General features: G+C 45.4%; 1 protein-coding gene across 15 annotated transcripts in view; it reads left to right on the forward strand.

The window, feature by feature from the left end:
• The window catches only part of LOC116948956 (microtubule-associated serine/threonine-protein kinase 3), a 301,721-nt gene that overhangs the window by 255,764 nt on the left and 32,718 nt on the right, over nt 1-13,239 (forward strand). For 14 of the 15 annotated variants that reach the window (XM_076071928.1, XM_076071930.1, XM_076071926.1 and 11 more), the window contains 3 exons: nt 3,623-3,832; nt 9,317-9,418; nt 13,032-13,164. In XM_076071928.1, the coding sequence (XP_075928043.1) occupies nt 3,623-3,832; nt 9,317-9,418; nt 13,032-13,164 (445 nt within the window). Of the gene's footprint in view, nt 1-3,622; nt 3,833-3,869; nt 8,623-9,316; nt 9,419-13,031; nt 13,165-13,239 lie in introns of those variants that run through there. The other variant, XM_032966282.2, reaches the window with a different exon arrangement.

The following is a 13,239-nucleotide window of genomic DNA, read 5'->3' on the forward strand; positions in this document are numbered from 1 at the left end:
CCTGGACATGCAAGAAAACAATGGCTATCGGTATCTGCTTTGACGTCGCCTAGACTGACTTAGCCTAAAATAAAAATAAAAATTTGGTTGCAATTTGCCAAAATAGCTACTCATTCATGGCCACAAATATACACTCAGAAGCCCATCATTTCAGTATACATGTGAAATTGTTGCCAGGTAATTGAGAGAATAGAATAGCTCTTGAAAATTGTTTTGCGAGATGCGCAAACACAAACATCCGGGACCAATTGTGCGGGCGCGTTCAATGATGACAACAGGTGGCTTTAGTGCTAGTTGCCTTTTGAGTTTGGTCGGTCGTAGCAGGGCATGGCTCTTTGACCAAAGATGAACAAAGCAGCCCTAATGAGTCAAGTCCCCTGCTCTGCAGCCTTCATATTAATGCCAAGCCATCTGTTAGCCTATTAGCGCGCTGCATGACTGCTGCTCAAGCACCGCCAGAAGTATGGTTTTAAAATATAAATCAACATTTCAAGGTCACCAGGGATGTGCACCGATGCTGATGACGCCTGGGAGCAGGACCCAGCATAGCTAATTTTCTCCATTCCAGACAATTTTAAATAAGAGAGTCATTATTTAATCAAAGTGGATTCTTGTTGCTATGCCTGCATTTAAACTGTGCATGTTAAGAATGTTTGATCAGCGATTCATGAAATTTGTGCAAATTGTTTATAAAATGTACCTTTAGCAAAATGGAACAAATGAGATAGTATAATAAGCAAGACAACATTCGATACAGAGTGCAAAATAAACATCATGAAGGAGATAGAATAATCGATTCGTAAATTAAATTATGACCGAGAATTGTGATGATTCATTGGCACGCTGGCGAGGGGTAGTAAGCTAATTGTTAAAGGCTTGCTGCATTTTTTACTCTATTCGCGTCCACATTGCCAAGCGTAGAGACTGTGGTGGTCTCAGCCTGCCCACCAAAAAGAGTACAAGGTGAATGTCTATGGTTGTTTTGGGAGTCATTCCTCATGGTATGTGGGAGCAGTGACGGTAGCGGTCTGTGCCTTGCCGTACAGTCCCAGTGACTCGAGTCCATACACAACCCCAATAGCGTTTCATGCCCGAACATGCCAACGTCTTTCCATTGGTTCACTCAGCCCACTCAGCCTCATCATTGATATTATAAGAATAAAGGTGGCCAGGTGTCAGCGGTGCAGGCCACACCACCCCTTCATGTGTTGTGCTCGCCTTCATGGGTGTACACTTATATTGTCGTAGAAGAATAAATAGGGGATTTCAAAATGTACTTTTATCCAAATGGAATGAATGAGTTCGAACAAGCAAGACAAATGTGGTGAGATGGCAACGGTGGTGCCACGGTGGAAAGATGTTAACTACCTTGCCTGGTAAACAGGAGGTCGTGGGTCCAATCCTGACCCTGACACCTGCTGCTGCTACTGTATATTTGAAGTTTGCATCTTCTTCCCATGTTCACTTGCATTTTTCTCCGGGTCCTGCCGTTTTTCTCTCCACATTTAGAATCAGCATGCGTTTCGAGTATTTGGCTGCTTTAAATTTCAACAAGATAAGCTACTACAGTGAGGGACAAAAGTATTTGATCCCCTGCTGATTTTGTACGTTTCCCCACTGACGAAGAAATGATCAGTCTATAATTTTAATGGTAGGTTTATTTGAACGGTGAGAGACAGAATAACAACAACAAAAATCCAGAAAAACGCATGTCAAAAATGTTATAAATTGATTTGCATTTTAATGAGGGAAATAAGTATTTGACCCCTCTGCAAAACATGACTTAGTACTTGGTGGCAAAACCTTTGTTGGCAATCACAGAGGTCAGACGTTTTTTGTAGTTGGCCACCAGGTTTTCACACATGTCAGGAGGGATTTTGTTCCACTCCTCTTTGCAGATCTTCTCCAAGTCATTAAGGTTTCGAGACTGACGTTTGGCAACTCGAACCTTCAGCTCCCTCCACAGATTTTCTATGGGATTAAGGTCTGGAGACTGGCTAGGCCACTCCAGGACCTTAATGTGCTTCTTCTTGAGCCACTCCTTTGTTGCCTTGGCCGTGTGTTTTGGGTCATTGTCATGCTGGAATACCCATCCACGACCCATTTTCAATGCCCTGGCTGAGGGAAGGAGGTTCTCACCCAAGATTTGACGGTACATGGCCCCGTCCATCGTCCCTTTGATGCGGTGAAGTTGTCCTGTCCCCTTAGCAGAAAAACACCCCCAAAGCATAATGTTTCCACCTCCATGTTTGACGGTGGGGATGGTGTTCTTGGGGTCATAGGCAGCATTCCTCCTCCTCCAAACACGGCGAGTTGAGTTGATGCCAAAGAGCTCCATTTTGGTCTCATCTGACCACAACACTTTCACCCAGTTGTCCTCTGAATCATTCAGATGTTCATTGGCAAACTTCAGACGGGCATGTATATGTGCTTTCTTGAGCAGGGGGACCTTGCGGGCGCTGCAGGATTTCAGTCCTTCACGGCGTAGTGTGTTAAAAATTGTTTTCTTGGTGACTATGGTCCCAGCTGCCTTGAGATCATTGACAAGATCCTCCCGTGTAGTTCTGGGCTGATTCCTCACCGTTCTCGTGATCATTGCACCTCCACGAGGTGAGATCTTGCATGGAGCCTCAGGCCGAGGGAGATTGACAGTTCTTTTGTGTTTCTTCCATTTGCGAATAATCGCACCAACTGTTGTTACCTTCTCACCAAGCTGCTTGGCAATGGTCTTGTAGCCCATTCCAGCCTTGTGTAGGTCTACAATCTTGTCTCTGACATCCTTGGAGAGCTCTTTGGTCTTGGCCATGGTGGAGAGTTTGGAATCTGATTGATTGCTTCTGTGGACAGGTGTCTTTTATACAGGTAACAAGCTGAGATTAGGAGCACTCCCTTTAAGAGTGTGCTCCTAATTAATCTCAGCTCGTTACCTGTATAAAAGACACCTGGGAGCCAGAAATCTTTCTGATTGAGAGGGGGTCCAATACTTATTTCCCTCATTAAAATGCAAATCAATTTATAGCATTTTTGACATGCGTTTTTCTGGATTTTCTTATTGTTATTCTGTCTTTCAATGTTCAAATAAACCTACCATTAAAATTGTAGACTGATCATTTCTTTGTCAGTGGGCAAACGTACAAAATCAGCAGGAGATCAAATACTTTTTTCCCTCACTGTATGTTGAGCTATAATTTGTGGCCAGGTCACTTCTCAAAAAGAGCAAAAAAGCTGAGTGGGCCTTACCTGATAAAAAAATAACTTAGCGTTTATAGTTTTTTTATTCCTAATTCTGTTCTTCTGCAATTTTTAAATACATCGTTTATGTTACTGTGCACCTGTGCCTGTCTGCGTGTCTCTTTGCACGTGTCTCTTTTTGCATACTCGTTTGTGCGCAAGTCTGCGTGTGTTGTCCTGTCTCTGGCGATCCGTGGCCCATGTCTGTGTGTGCGCCTAACTCTGTGTTCCTGTGTGCGTGTCTGCGGATCCGTGGCCTGTGTCTGCGCTCCCTCGTTCGCGTATTCGTATTGTCCGTGCGCCTGCGTCTACACGTGTGTACGCGTGCCTGCGTGTCTACGTGCACACGATAGCATGCGCTCACTCCCCCTCTCTCTCTCTCTCTCATCAGGCCACAGCGCAGATGGAGGAGCGCCTGCAGGTGCTGGTGGCAGTGAACGACCCCGAGGACACGCTACCGCTTGCGGACGGCGTGCTCAGCTTCATCCACCACCAGCTCATCGAGCTGGCGCGTGACTGCCTCGCCAAGTCGCGCACCGGACAGATCACGTCGCGCTACTTCTACGAGCTGCAGGAGAACCTGGAGAAGTTGCTTAATGACGTGAGTGGCTCGTAGCGCTGGCAGCTTGCTGGGCCATCACACGTGATGTACGTGCGCGGAGGGTAGAGAGCGTTGGTGAGGTGCGGTGGCATCAACGAATTTTACCTTGATGCCATCACGAGCTTTGATACCGCACATGTAGCACCACGGGCGCTGTATGTGCGGTATCAAAAACACATAAATAACTTTCTGTACGCAGCAATGCGCGCGCATAAACTGCCCACTCACAAAGTAGCCTTATACACAACGCCACAAACACTCGTACGTTTATGTACGTGCAGCATTGCTTACACAGTAATGGATACACACATGGGCTACACACTTAGTGTTTCCTGTATGCACAGGACGAAATGCACATGTTCGCACATACAGTGATATCCTGCACTCACCGCATGTACAGCACAAATTTGGTCGAATTCTGAACGCTGTTTACATCTCTTGGGTGGATGTGGCAACTCTAGTCCTTGTACTTGAAATTTAATGCAAGCAGTCAGGTTCATAGATGATCCAGCACCCACTGATTTGGTCTGCGAAATTAGCTCATTGATTCCTCCACCCATATTGAGGATTTGGTTTCATCTCTTCTATACTGTGGTTAAACCACCTTATTGCAGGTCACAACACTCTGATTTGTACTTCTTTCCTTTGAAATTCCCTTCTATCGTCTATTTTCCCAAGCTTGTATAGCCTTGCTGAATTAAAGTAATGTGTTAACTATTACAACTTTGATTGTTCCGTTTGTTGCTGGCATCTTGAATTTTTGGGCCTTTGGGAACTGTGCTCAGCACTTGTGTTAAAAAGAAAATGCAGCATTATAACGCCGTGTTCCACCACGCACATGCAGCACTGCGTTCACCACACAGCGGACGGTGCACCACACCTCATCCACAGCACTGCAGAAGGTGCACCGCACACAGAGCAACAACAACGTCGAGCATAATACACCACACATGCAAGGTATCACGCGCTGTGCACCGCTGGCACGACCACAGTGCGGCGTGGGCATCGTGTTGACTGCACGCACAGTAGCGCTGGACATGTTCACCACTTACACAGCACACAGCGTCTCTCCCCGCTGCACACAGCTCCGCACGCTCAGTGTTTATTGCACTGGCCATAATTCTGACACGCCACACATACCCCTCATCTAGCCAAGTGCTGTTAGCGAGCACCTATTAAGGCCAATACAACACACAAATCGGTGTTATGGTCAGCACCCTGGCCAGCGGCATTTATCTCCAAGCGCTTTGTCTACACACAGCTGAGTCGACCTAGGGGGAGGCCCAGGACCGACACGACTGATGTTACTGGTGACCAGGAATCGAGCTGAAGTTGCTGGGTTCATGGCACAGTGCACTACGCACCACTGCACCACCGTCTCACCGTACCTATATGCACACACGTGTAGCGCTGTCATGCATGAACAGTGTACATCACAGATCTGAAACACGGTAGGACCAATACCTCAGCCGTGGCTGATCATTGTTTTAATGTGGTGGGCTTACGTGAAATTGATTTCTCTAAGACGAAGGTACTTTGCAAACCCACTGGCTATCAACAAAGATTCGTTCATGAAGCCATCCATTTTTTAGACACAGGCACAATTTCAACCAAGAAGATGGATACAAACTCAGCAATCACTGAAAGGACGTTATCAACCAGTTTAAGTAATAACTGGCTGTAATGTTTCCATTTTAGACCTAGCAGCCCTTTAATTGGTGCAAGCCCACCACCAGGACCATCACTGCCCACTACAACCATCACTACTAGCAGTAGCCCTTTATTAGTGGCAGCTCACCACAAGTGCCGTCATAGCCCTCTACGAGTACCATCACCTCTAGCAGCAACCTCCACCGTCAACAGTGCGAGTGTGTAAAGTAAGGTGCAATGATTACTTGGCAGCCCTAAAATTGATGGAAACCCACCACCAGCACCGTCGTCGCCCTCTACGAGTACCATCACCTCTTACACCGCCCTACATCACCTCTTACACCGCCCTACATCACCTTCGAGCACCCCCCTACATCACCTTCGAGCACCCCCCTACATGCTGGGGCACACCGTTTTTAATCCCTTACATTAACATTAGCTGCCCCGTCCATGCTGCTGACACTTGGGCTACGCACCCATTTCCAACCGGTATAAACAGTTTGCCTTTAGAGGCTATAACCCCTTTTCCTGATGACCACTGCTTGTGTTGCTATCGAAACGTCGTAGTTTTTTGTTATTTTCTTTGAACCTATCTACGTGGCTTTACCGAAAGACCTAAGAATAAAGTGTACATCACCACACATACTATGCACATACAGGCGCACTTACTGCTTCGTAGCATAGCACAAACTCTCGAGCTCTTAATTTTTCGATTATATTTGCATCTCTTTTTATTGCTCATGAATCAGCATTGGAGGTGTTAAAATAATTTTTAATTTCTTACTGTTAACTGAACATTTGTGATCTGAATCATATACAAATTAATAACTTGAAAATATTACGTTCAGTATATGGTTACAATTAGGAAAATCTAATTTACAAATAAAGGATTTTGAAAGGATTCTGAAACCTTAAACCGTTACAGTATTTTAACATTGATTTAAAATCATTGAGTATAATAATAATAATTGTTACCTATTCATGTGGATCTATCCCAGCCTCAGTAGCCATGGGGGCATGTAGTGGAAAGTGAACAGATATCGTCAGATGGTGTGACTCACACCTGCCAAAGGAATGTGCAATTTCCGCTCCTAGCACAGGGTTATGAAAAGAAGATGAGCATTTGACCCTGGCTTGTTTGAGTGGGAAGCCAATTTGATTTGACAGCAGCAGAACTTTAGCTAATTTGTGATTATTTGTCAACCCACTGCTGAATGAAGGCCTCCCCTTGCCTTGTCAGTCATGGGGATTGTCCATACATCTAAGATAAACCAAAACATTTTTTTATTTGACTAAGTAAAGATCACTGAGCTATATAGCTCATTTTCAGAAGCGACCATGCCACATATGATGATCGCTCAACGAAGTGCCTTTCTCATCATGTGGAGATGTATAGCAGCCAAATAGTTTAAACGCATGTTTCTAAATGTGGAGGGAAAAACCTGAGGACCCGGAACAAATATCCACGCGACCACGGGGAGAACACGCAAACTCCAAAATATACAGGTGTCAGGGTCAGGATCGAGCCCACGATCTTCTGTACCCCAGGCGAGGTAGTTAACATCTCACCACCATGGCACCACTGTTGCCATTTCAGTCATGGGGGTTGTTTGTCCATATTTCACCACGCTGGTCAGTGCGTGTTGGTGAAGGGCGGGGTGGCAGAATCGGTTCAGATATCGTTCGCCACTGATGTTATCCGTGGTTATGATTGAAACTCGAAATGCCAAGGTTTGTAGGGCAGTGGCTTAACCACTGCGCCACCGTTCATCCACCATAAATAGGAATGACCATGTGCACCGTCATCAATTTGTAATTATGCCATTATGCTGATGCATATTGAATACCAATTGGAGCAAAATTGGTGGCAAATGCACCTGCAAAAACATTTCTATTAAAGACTCTATGACAATATCATTAGGTGTGTGCGTCATAGCCCAATTAAAAATGTGAATGCAAAAGAGATAATAAATTTTGTGCATTTTACACCTCGTTAAATAATTGATGATATGTAAATAAAATGTTACTTTTGGAGTTGGAAAAAACATTGTCTGTATTTGGTCTGCAAATACAGACCAAATACAGACAATTTGTCTTTAATCGTAAAAATGAGCAAGTCATATGTTCACGTGGCGGAGAGCGCAATGCACTTAGGAGGGCTCTTGCGTTTCTCATGAGGGGCTCGTGCAGGGAACCTTATTTACTCAACCAAATTGGCTGTCTGACCCCGTTAACATCAATTTGAAGCTAATTTAAAGTTCCATATACGGTGACCACTTGCCGTTGCGAGCGAAATTCCTAATCCCGAGGCTTAAGAACACCGCAGGATGGTATCTCACAATGGAGCGGTCGTCGCTGTTGACCCACACTTGCAGCAAATAGCACAGCCAGACGTAAATAACAGCCGTAGCAAATCCTTTATTCTGTCGCATGCCGTGTGTGTGCGTCTCTTTCTCCTTTGCGTGCCCTCGCTCTCTTCGTCCCTCCATCTGTTTTTACGTGGTTAGCTAAGAGAGTCGCCTCAATTTGACGATAGCTCGCGAGAAAGAGGGGAGGTGAATACATCTTCTCGCGCAGTCGACCTGAGTGTCGGTCGCTACTGGGCAGGGAAAAGAAGCGGACAGCGCCAGATTCCAAATTTGAGAGGCGTCGCGCTCCGTTAGGCGCATCGATTAACGTCCGGAATGAAAGATGCGAGCGCCCGCTCCCCCGTTCGCTCATTCGCTCGCTCACTTGCTCGCTCGCTCCTGCTTCACCGTTAGGATGATCTCATCTTGCGGTGACATCACCGGTGGTGTGCGTTAGGTCACCCGCTTTTTTACATCAACGCATTACGTCTTCTTTTCCCTCCAATGGAACGGCTCGGTCCCATGGCCGCCGTTTCGCGGGTGGGGGATTCGGGTGGTGGGGTTTCCGCGCCGCCTGTACCTCGAACTCCCCCTTTTGCGCACGTGAGACGCGCACCTTGCTACGGCGAGAGCGCCAGCCAGGCACCGCCGTCGCCAGGTGCCATGGTGTAGGAGCGAATTTGCACAATGCCGGGTCTCGGGGGCCTGCTCCTCAAGTGCGTCTTCGTGCGCCTAAAGTCGAAACGGCGCCGCGTAGGCTGGAGGAGGCATGTGGGTGAAGTTTGGAACTGGGTACGTAGCGCCGCGCTTTTTTTCCCGTTACGGGGATAAATCAACACCGAAAGTAGAACGAGTCGCAAGGCGAACCGTCTTAATTGTCAAATGTATTCTTCATCAGAATATATACATTTTTAAATACGGCAAAGTTTAATTGCGTTCGGTGTGCGTGCAATCTGTCAACCTATGTGCGTGCGGTAATGACAGAAAAATGGGATTTGCATTTGACTCTGTGACATTGAATCGTTTAGAACGGTTTTTGTTGAAGTGCTCTTTTTTTCAGAACCGTGGCTAATCTGTGTATTGTTATCGCTGACACAACTCGGGGATGGTTGCGTTTGTCTGTGCGTGTCTGCGTGTTTCCATGCATATATGTGTGTGTGTGTGTGTTGAACTTCTTTCGCACCGTACGTAGCCAACCGTGCTAATCAGAGAGGTGTCTGTTTATCCATGCCTCAACGTGCTATCATCACAGTTGGGTTCGATTCCAGGCCATGTACATGTGAAAATCGTTATGCAGACCTTCACTAGGTCAGCGAAGCCTAATCTGAATACCTGGCGTGTGGTGTACAAGGTATCTACTACAGAGGCAGAGGGGGGCGGGCATGCGGGGTGCTGGCTGTGCCACTGCCGCACATGCCACGCTAATCTTACTAGGTGCTCGCTCCGATATCTAAAGAGGGGGATCGTTGTGCGCATGGATTCGCAGGCTCAGGATCGCTCTGAGAGCAACGAGGTGGCGTTCATCACGCAGCTTGCCAAGCGTCTGCTCATCGTCATCTCCCGGCCGGCGCGGCTGCTCGAGTGCCTGGTACGGCGACGTTCGCTTCGCTGCGTCTCTCCCGAGAGAGGCACAATCGCGGGCGCAGACCTTGCACGCATGCACACACGCACGCGCGCACACCCACATAAATGCCTCCGCTACTTGTGACCCTGCTTTCTCTGAGCGCTCCTCGAACACGATGCACATTCTCCCTCCGGCCCACAAAACAACACCGCCGCTTTAGTGCTCGCAGACCGGAGCGATTGAAGAAAGACTGCACCTTTAAACGGCGCTATTTATTCTAAATACTTCATTATTATTACTGCATGTGACTCGGGCTGTCCCACATGGATTTGAAGCTTTGATGATGATAAAAAAAAAACAACTTTTTGTTGAAGTTGTATTTAGATTTTTCAGTAACATGGTCAAAAGACCCGAGCAATACAGCATTGTAAGTTATAAAGCGCAGGGAGGACATGTTTATCTGTAACTCTTGGCCACAATGCAGCAAAATTGAGGTGGAGCTGAAGAGGTGAGCAAGAGAAGGGGAAAGGAAAAAATAGTAATCGCAGTTCAGCGTGTCACTGTCACACACCGGTAATGTCGTTGCGACCTCACTCCTGTGCGATATCAATGCAGTGATATGATTAGAGCACTGCAGTGCTCTTCCTGAAAGTCATTTTAAAGTTCATTTTTTTATCAGAGAAGCTTAATACTTTTGTCGAACAACCTAGAACACACAGTTAGGTATTTCTTATTGACGAGATAAGAAATATTTGTTTGTGGGCATCTTTCTGTAATGAAGATGGTGTCCCCTTGCTCACAGCAGTGTGTGATGAGTTCAGTGTCCACGTTGATCTGCCTGGTGAGAGTCCGCTTTGTTCACCGTGATTGCCTAAGGATTTCAGGATTTACTTTAAAATGTTTCGTTCGGTGTGTGGCATGATAGCTTTCCCTTGTAAATGATACACCAGTTCAGTAAATTACATTTCATAACTTATTTGGTAATGTCCCACCGAAGTTGTTAGCTCCAGGAATTTAACTGTGAACTTACTGCAAATTCCCACTAGGCTGCGTATCTGTGCGGTTGCCTAGCGCAAGTGTGAAGCTTCATTAATGAGAAGAAAAGCACGATATAGTTATGTAATTTGGTGGGCCACCTGCTTAAATCCAATTGCTCGGCCGTTTTGCCTGCAGTGCCCGTGGTGATTTAATGCAGGTCAAATATACGCAAAGTAATCCAGTGCTGTGGAGGCTTGCGGGGGTTGGTGGATCGCACGTATAAAAAAAAAAAATACTTTTTATTTTATCAGGTAAGGCCCACTGAGCTATCTAGCTCTTATTCAGAAGCGACCTGACCACAAATGATAGCCCAATAAAGTGGCTTATTGCGTGCACATTTATAGCAGTCAAATACATGAGACGCCTGTTTCTATGTTGCGAAACTCCCTTCCCTTGAACATCAAGGTGCCATACCCTGGCTTTTTCCAGGAGATTTCGATACAGCAAAGTGTGGACTAATATCAACTGTCCCTTCCGTATGGGATAGAGTGTTTCCCAATCGCATGAGGGGGTTTTGTCTGGGTGTTCCGGTTTCCTGCCACACGTAGAAACACTGTTAATTGGCTGAAAACATCTTAAACAAATTGAGAACCGCAGAGCTTGGGCAGTTGTTGCCTGTGGTTCGTCAGCAATTGTGTGATGCAATTTTCACGAACAATGCTATAAAAAAACACTACTTCGAGTGACAAATAATTGAAAAAAATTATTGCTTTTATGGTGTCATTCAATTCATTTGCTGCACACTTTAAATATTATTCGTTTTACAACAAACATTTAATTGTGTTTATTTAACAAAATTGAATGTTGACATTGACCTTGATCAAATCAGATAAACGTAATTGCGTGCTGGCTTTAAAAGTAGAGTTTTCAGTGTGGCCTGTGTTTTACCCTTCGGGTGATTGAGATTTGTATCTCTGGCCAGGCCTGCCTGGGTGCACTCGACACAGGGATAACCCAAAAAGCTCTGTAGAAATCCTCGGAAGTGTGCATCGCCTTTGGTATTGTGTCGTATGGTACAGTTGTGAAAGAACCAGCACGTGGTACTGTAAGAAGCCAGTTTCAGTTCCCTGTTATAAAAGACACGCTGTCACACAGAGACATGTGTATGCAGTAAGCACCTTGCATTTAATCAAATAACATGTATTCTTACGCTCACTGTACCAGCGTTGAATTGGTGGTTGAAGAATTAATTGCGTGCGATTTATGAAAAATGTAATGCTGACGCACCTTGACGCTAATGGAACAAAGAAGACAGACTAACACGACAAAACAAATTACATGGACACTACAAATAAGACCATACAAGACAATAAATGATTATCAAATCAAATTGTGACACTGAATCATGAGAACTCATTCACTCTGCAAGGGGGTCGTCACTTATTGCATGCTTAATACATGTGTAGTGTGTTCAAGAAGAGAGCGAGATGTCTCTGGGAGGCAACACTTTTTATGTAACATTAAGCAACATAACACAAAGGGGTAACGGCCCCTTCCACCCGATACTCTAGGGAGGCGTCTCCTCTGGGCTAACGTGCCCTTCACTCTGGTTAAAGCTCTAACCCTACACTCAATATGCACTATTTTGAAGCCATGGAAATCGCATTTTTTTCTCCATGTTTGTGGCTTGAGAAACTCACTTCCAGAATCCTTAGAGACGTATGTTTCGTTCTTCTTAAGAATATCACATTTTATTGATTTATATTTTTTGGAACAATTTGGAGGGACAGTTTGGTTGAGAGCCTTAGGTTCGGGTTGCCGCTAGTATTAACATCGCGGTGAGTGAACATTTGCATAAAAAAATATATTGCACCGAAAATTTAAACAAATTCAACTGTTTGAGGCCTTTAAAAGCAAAGCCAGTGCTCTCTCGTTGCACATTATCTTCTTCTGCTGTCAGTAAAATGTGGCATTAGCTGGGGTTTATGGCATCAAATGTAATCTGAAATGCGTTATTGGGACGGGGATTAGTTTAGGGCCTCATTGGAGATGCTTTTGGGGAGAATATTTGGTATTTGTAGGACGCGTGGCAACTTTTGACAGTCTCCTCCATCTCCCATAAGTCAGGCCGGAGGATTTTCAGATATTTTTTGCCAATTTCTTACTGATTATTATTGGGTTTATTAAGTTGAAAGTATGACAATGAATCGTATATATGTATCAATTAATCACTTTATATATGAAAAAAACACATATGAATTAATAATGCATTCATATTGCTTTTCACTTCCATAAAATATATATCAACTCTGTCGTTTTGGCTGTGGATCACGAACAAATTAATCTCTATTTTAAACCTTCGAGACAGCACCCTTTACAAGGGGGCTGCACAGTCAGACTCAGAATCAGAATATATATACTGGAGGAATCCGATGAGTTATCGGTATAGTTTGTTGTCCTTCCCCCACACCTCCGATTAGCACGGTTGGCTACTTACCGTGCAAAATAATACAACATACATTCATTTTCACAGATGTCCAGTCAGCAATTGCTGCGAGAATAACAGAATAAGAGTGCGATGATGATGGCGGCAGTAACGATTTTGGATGAGATGTTTGGTGGGTCCTGCTGAACCGCCTTATGCCTGGTGCCCTGCCAGGAGTTCGACCCAGAAGAGTTCTACCACCTCCTGGAGGCAGCTGAAGGCCATGCCAAGGAAGATCAGGGAATCAAGTCGGACATCCCGCGCTACATCATCAGTCAGCTGGGCCTCACGAGGGACCCGCTGGAAGGTTGGTGACTGCGCACGTTCCCCTGCACTGTTGCATTTGAAATGCAACCCACAGCAACAATAAGCGCTCACTCGT

This window comes from Petromyzon marinus, chromosome 35 (genome assembly GCF_048934315.1).
Source record: "Petromyzon marinus isolate PM22_M1 ecotype Great Lakes invasive population chromosome 35, UKy_Petmar_22M1.pri1.0, whole genome shotgun sequence".
Lineage (NCBI taxonomy): Eukaryota > Metazoa > Chordata > Hyperoartia > Petromyzontiformes > Petromyzontidae > Petromyzon > Petromyzon marinus.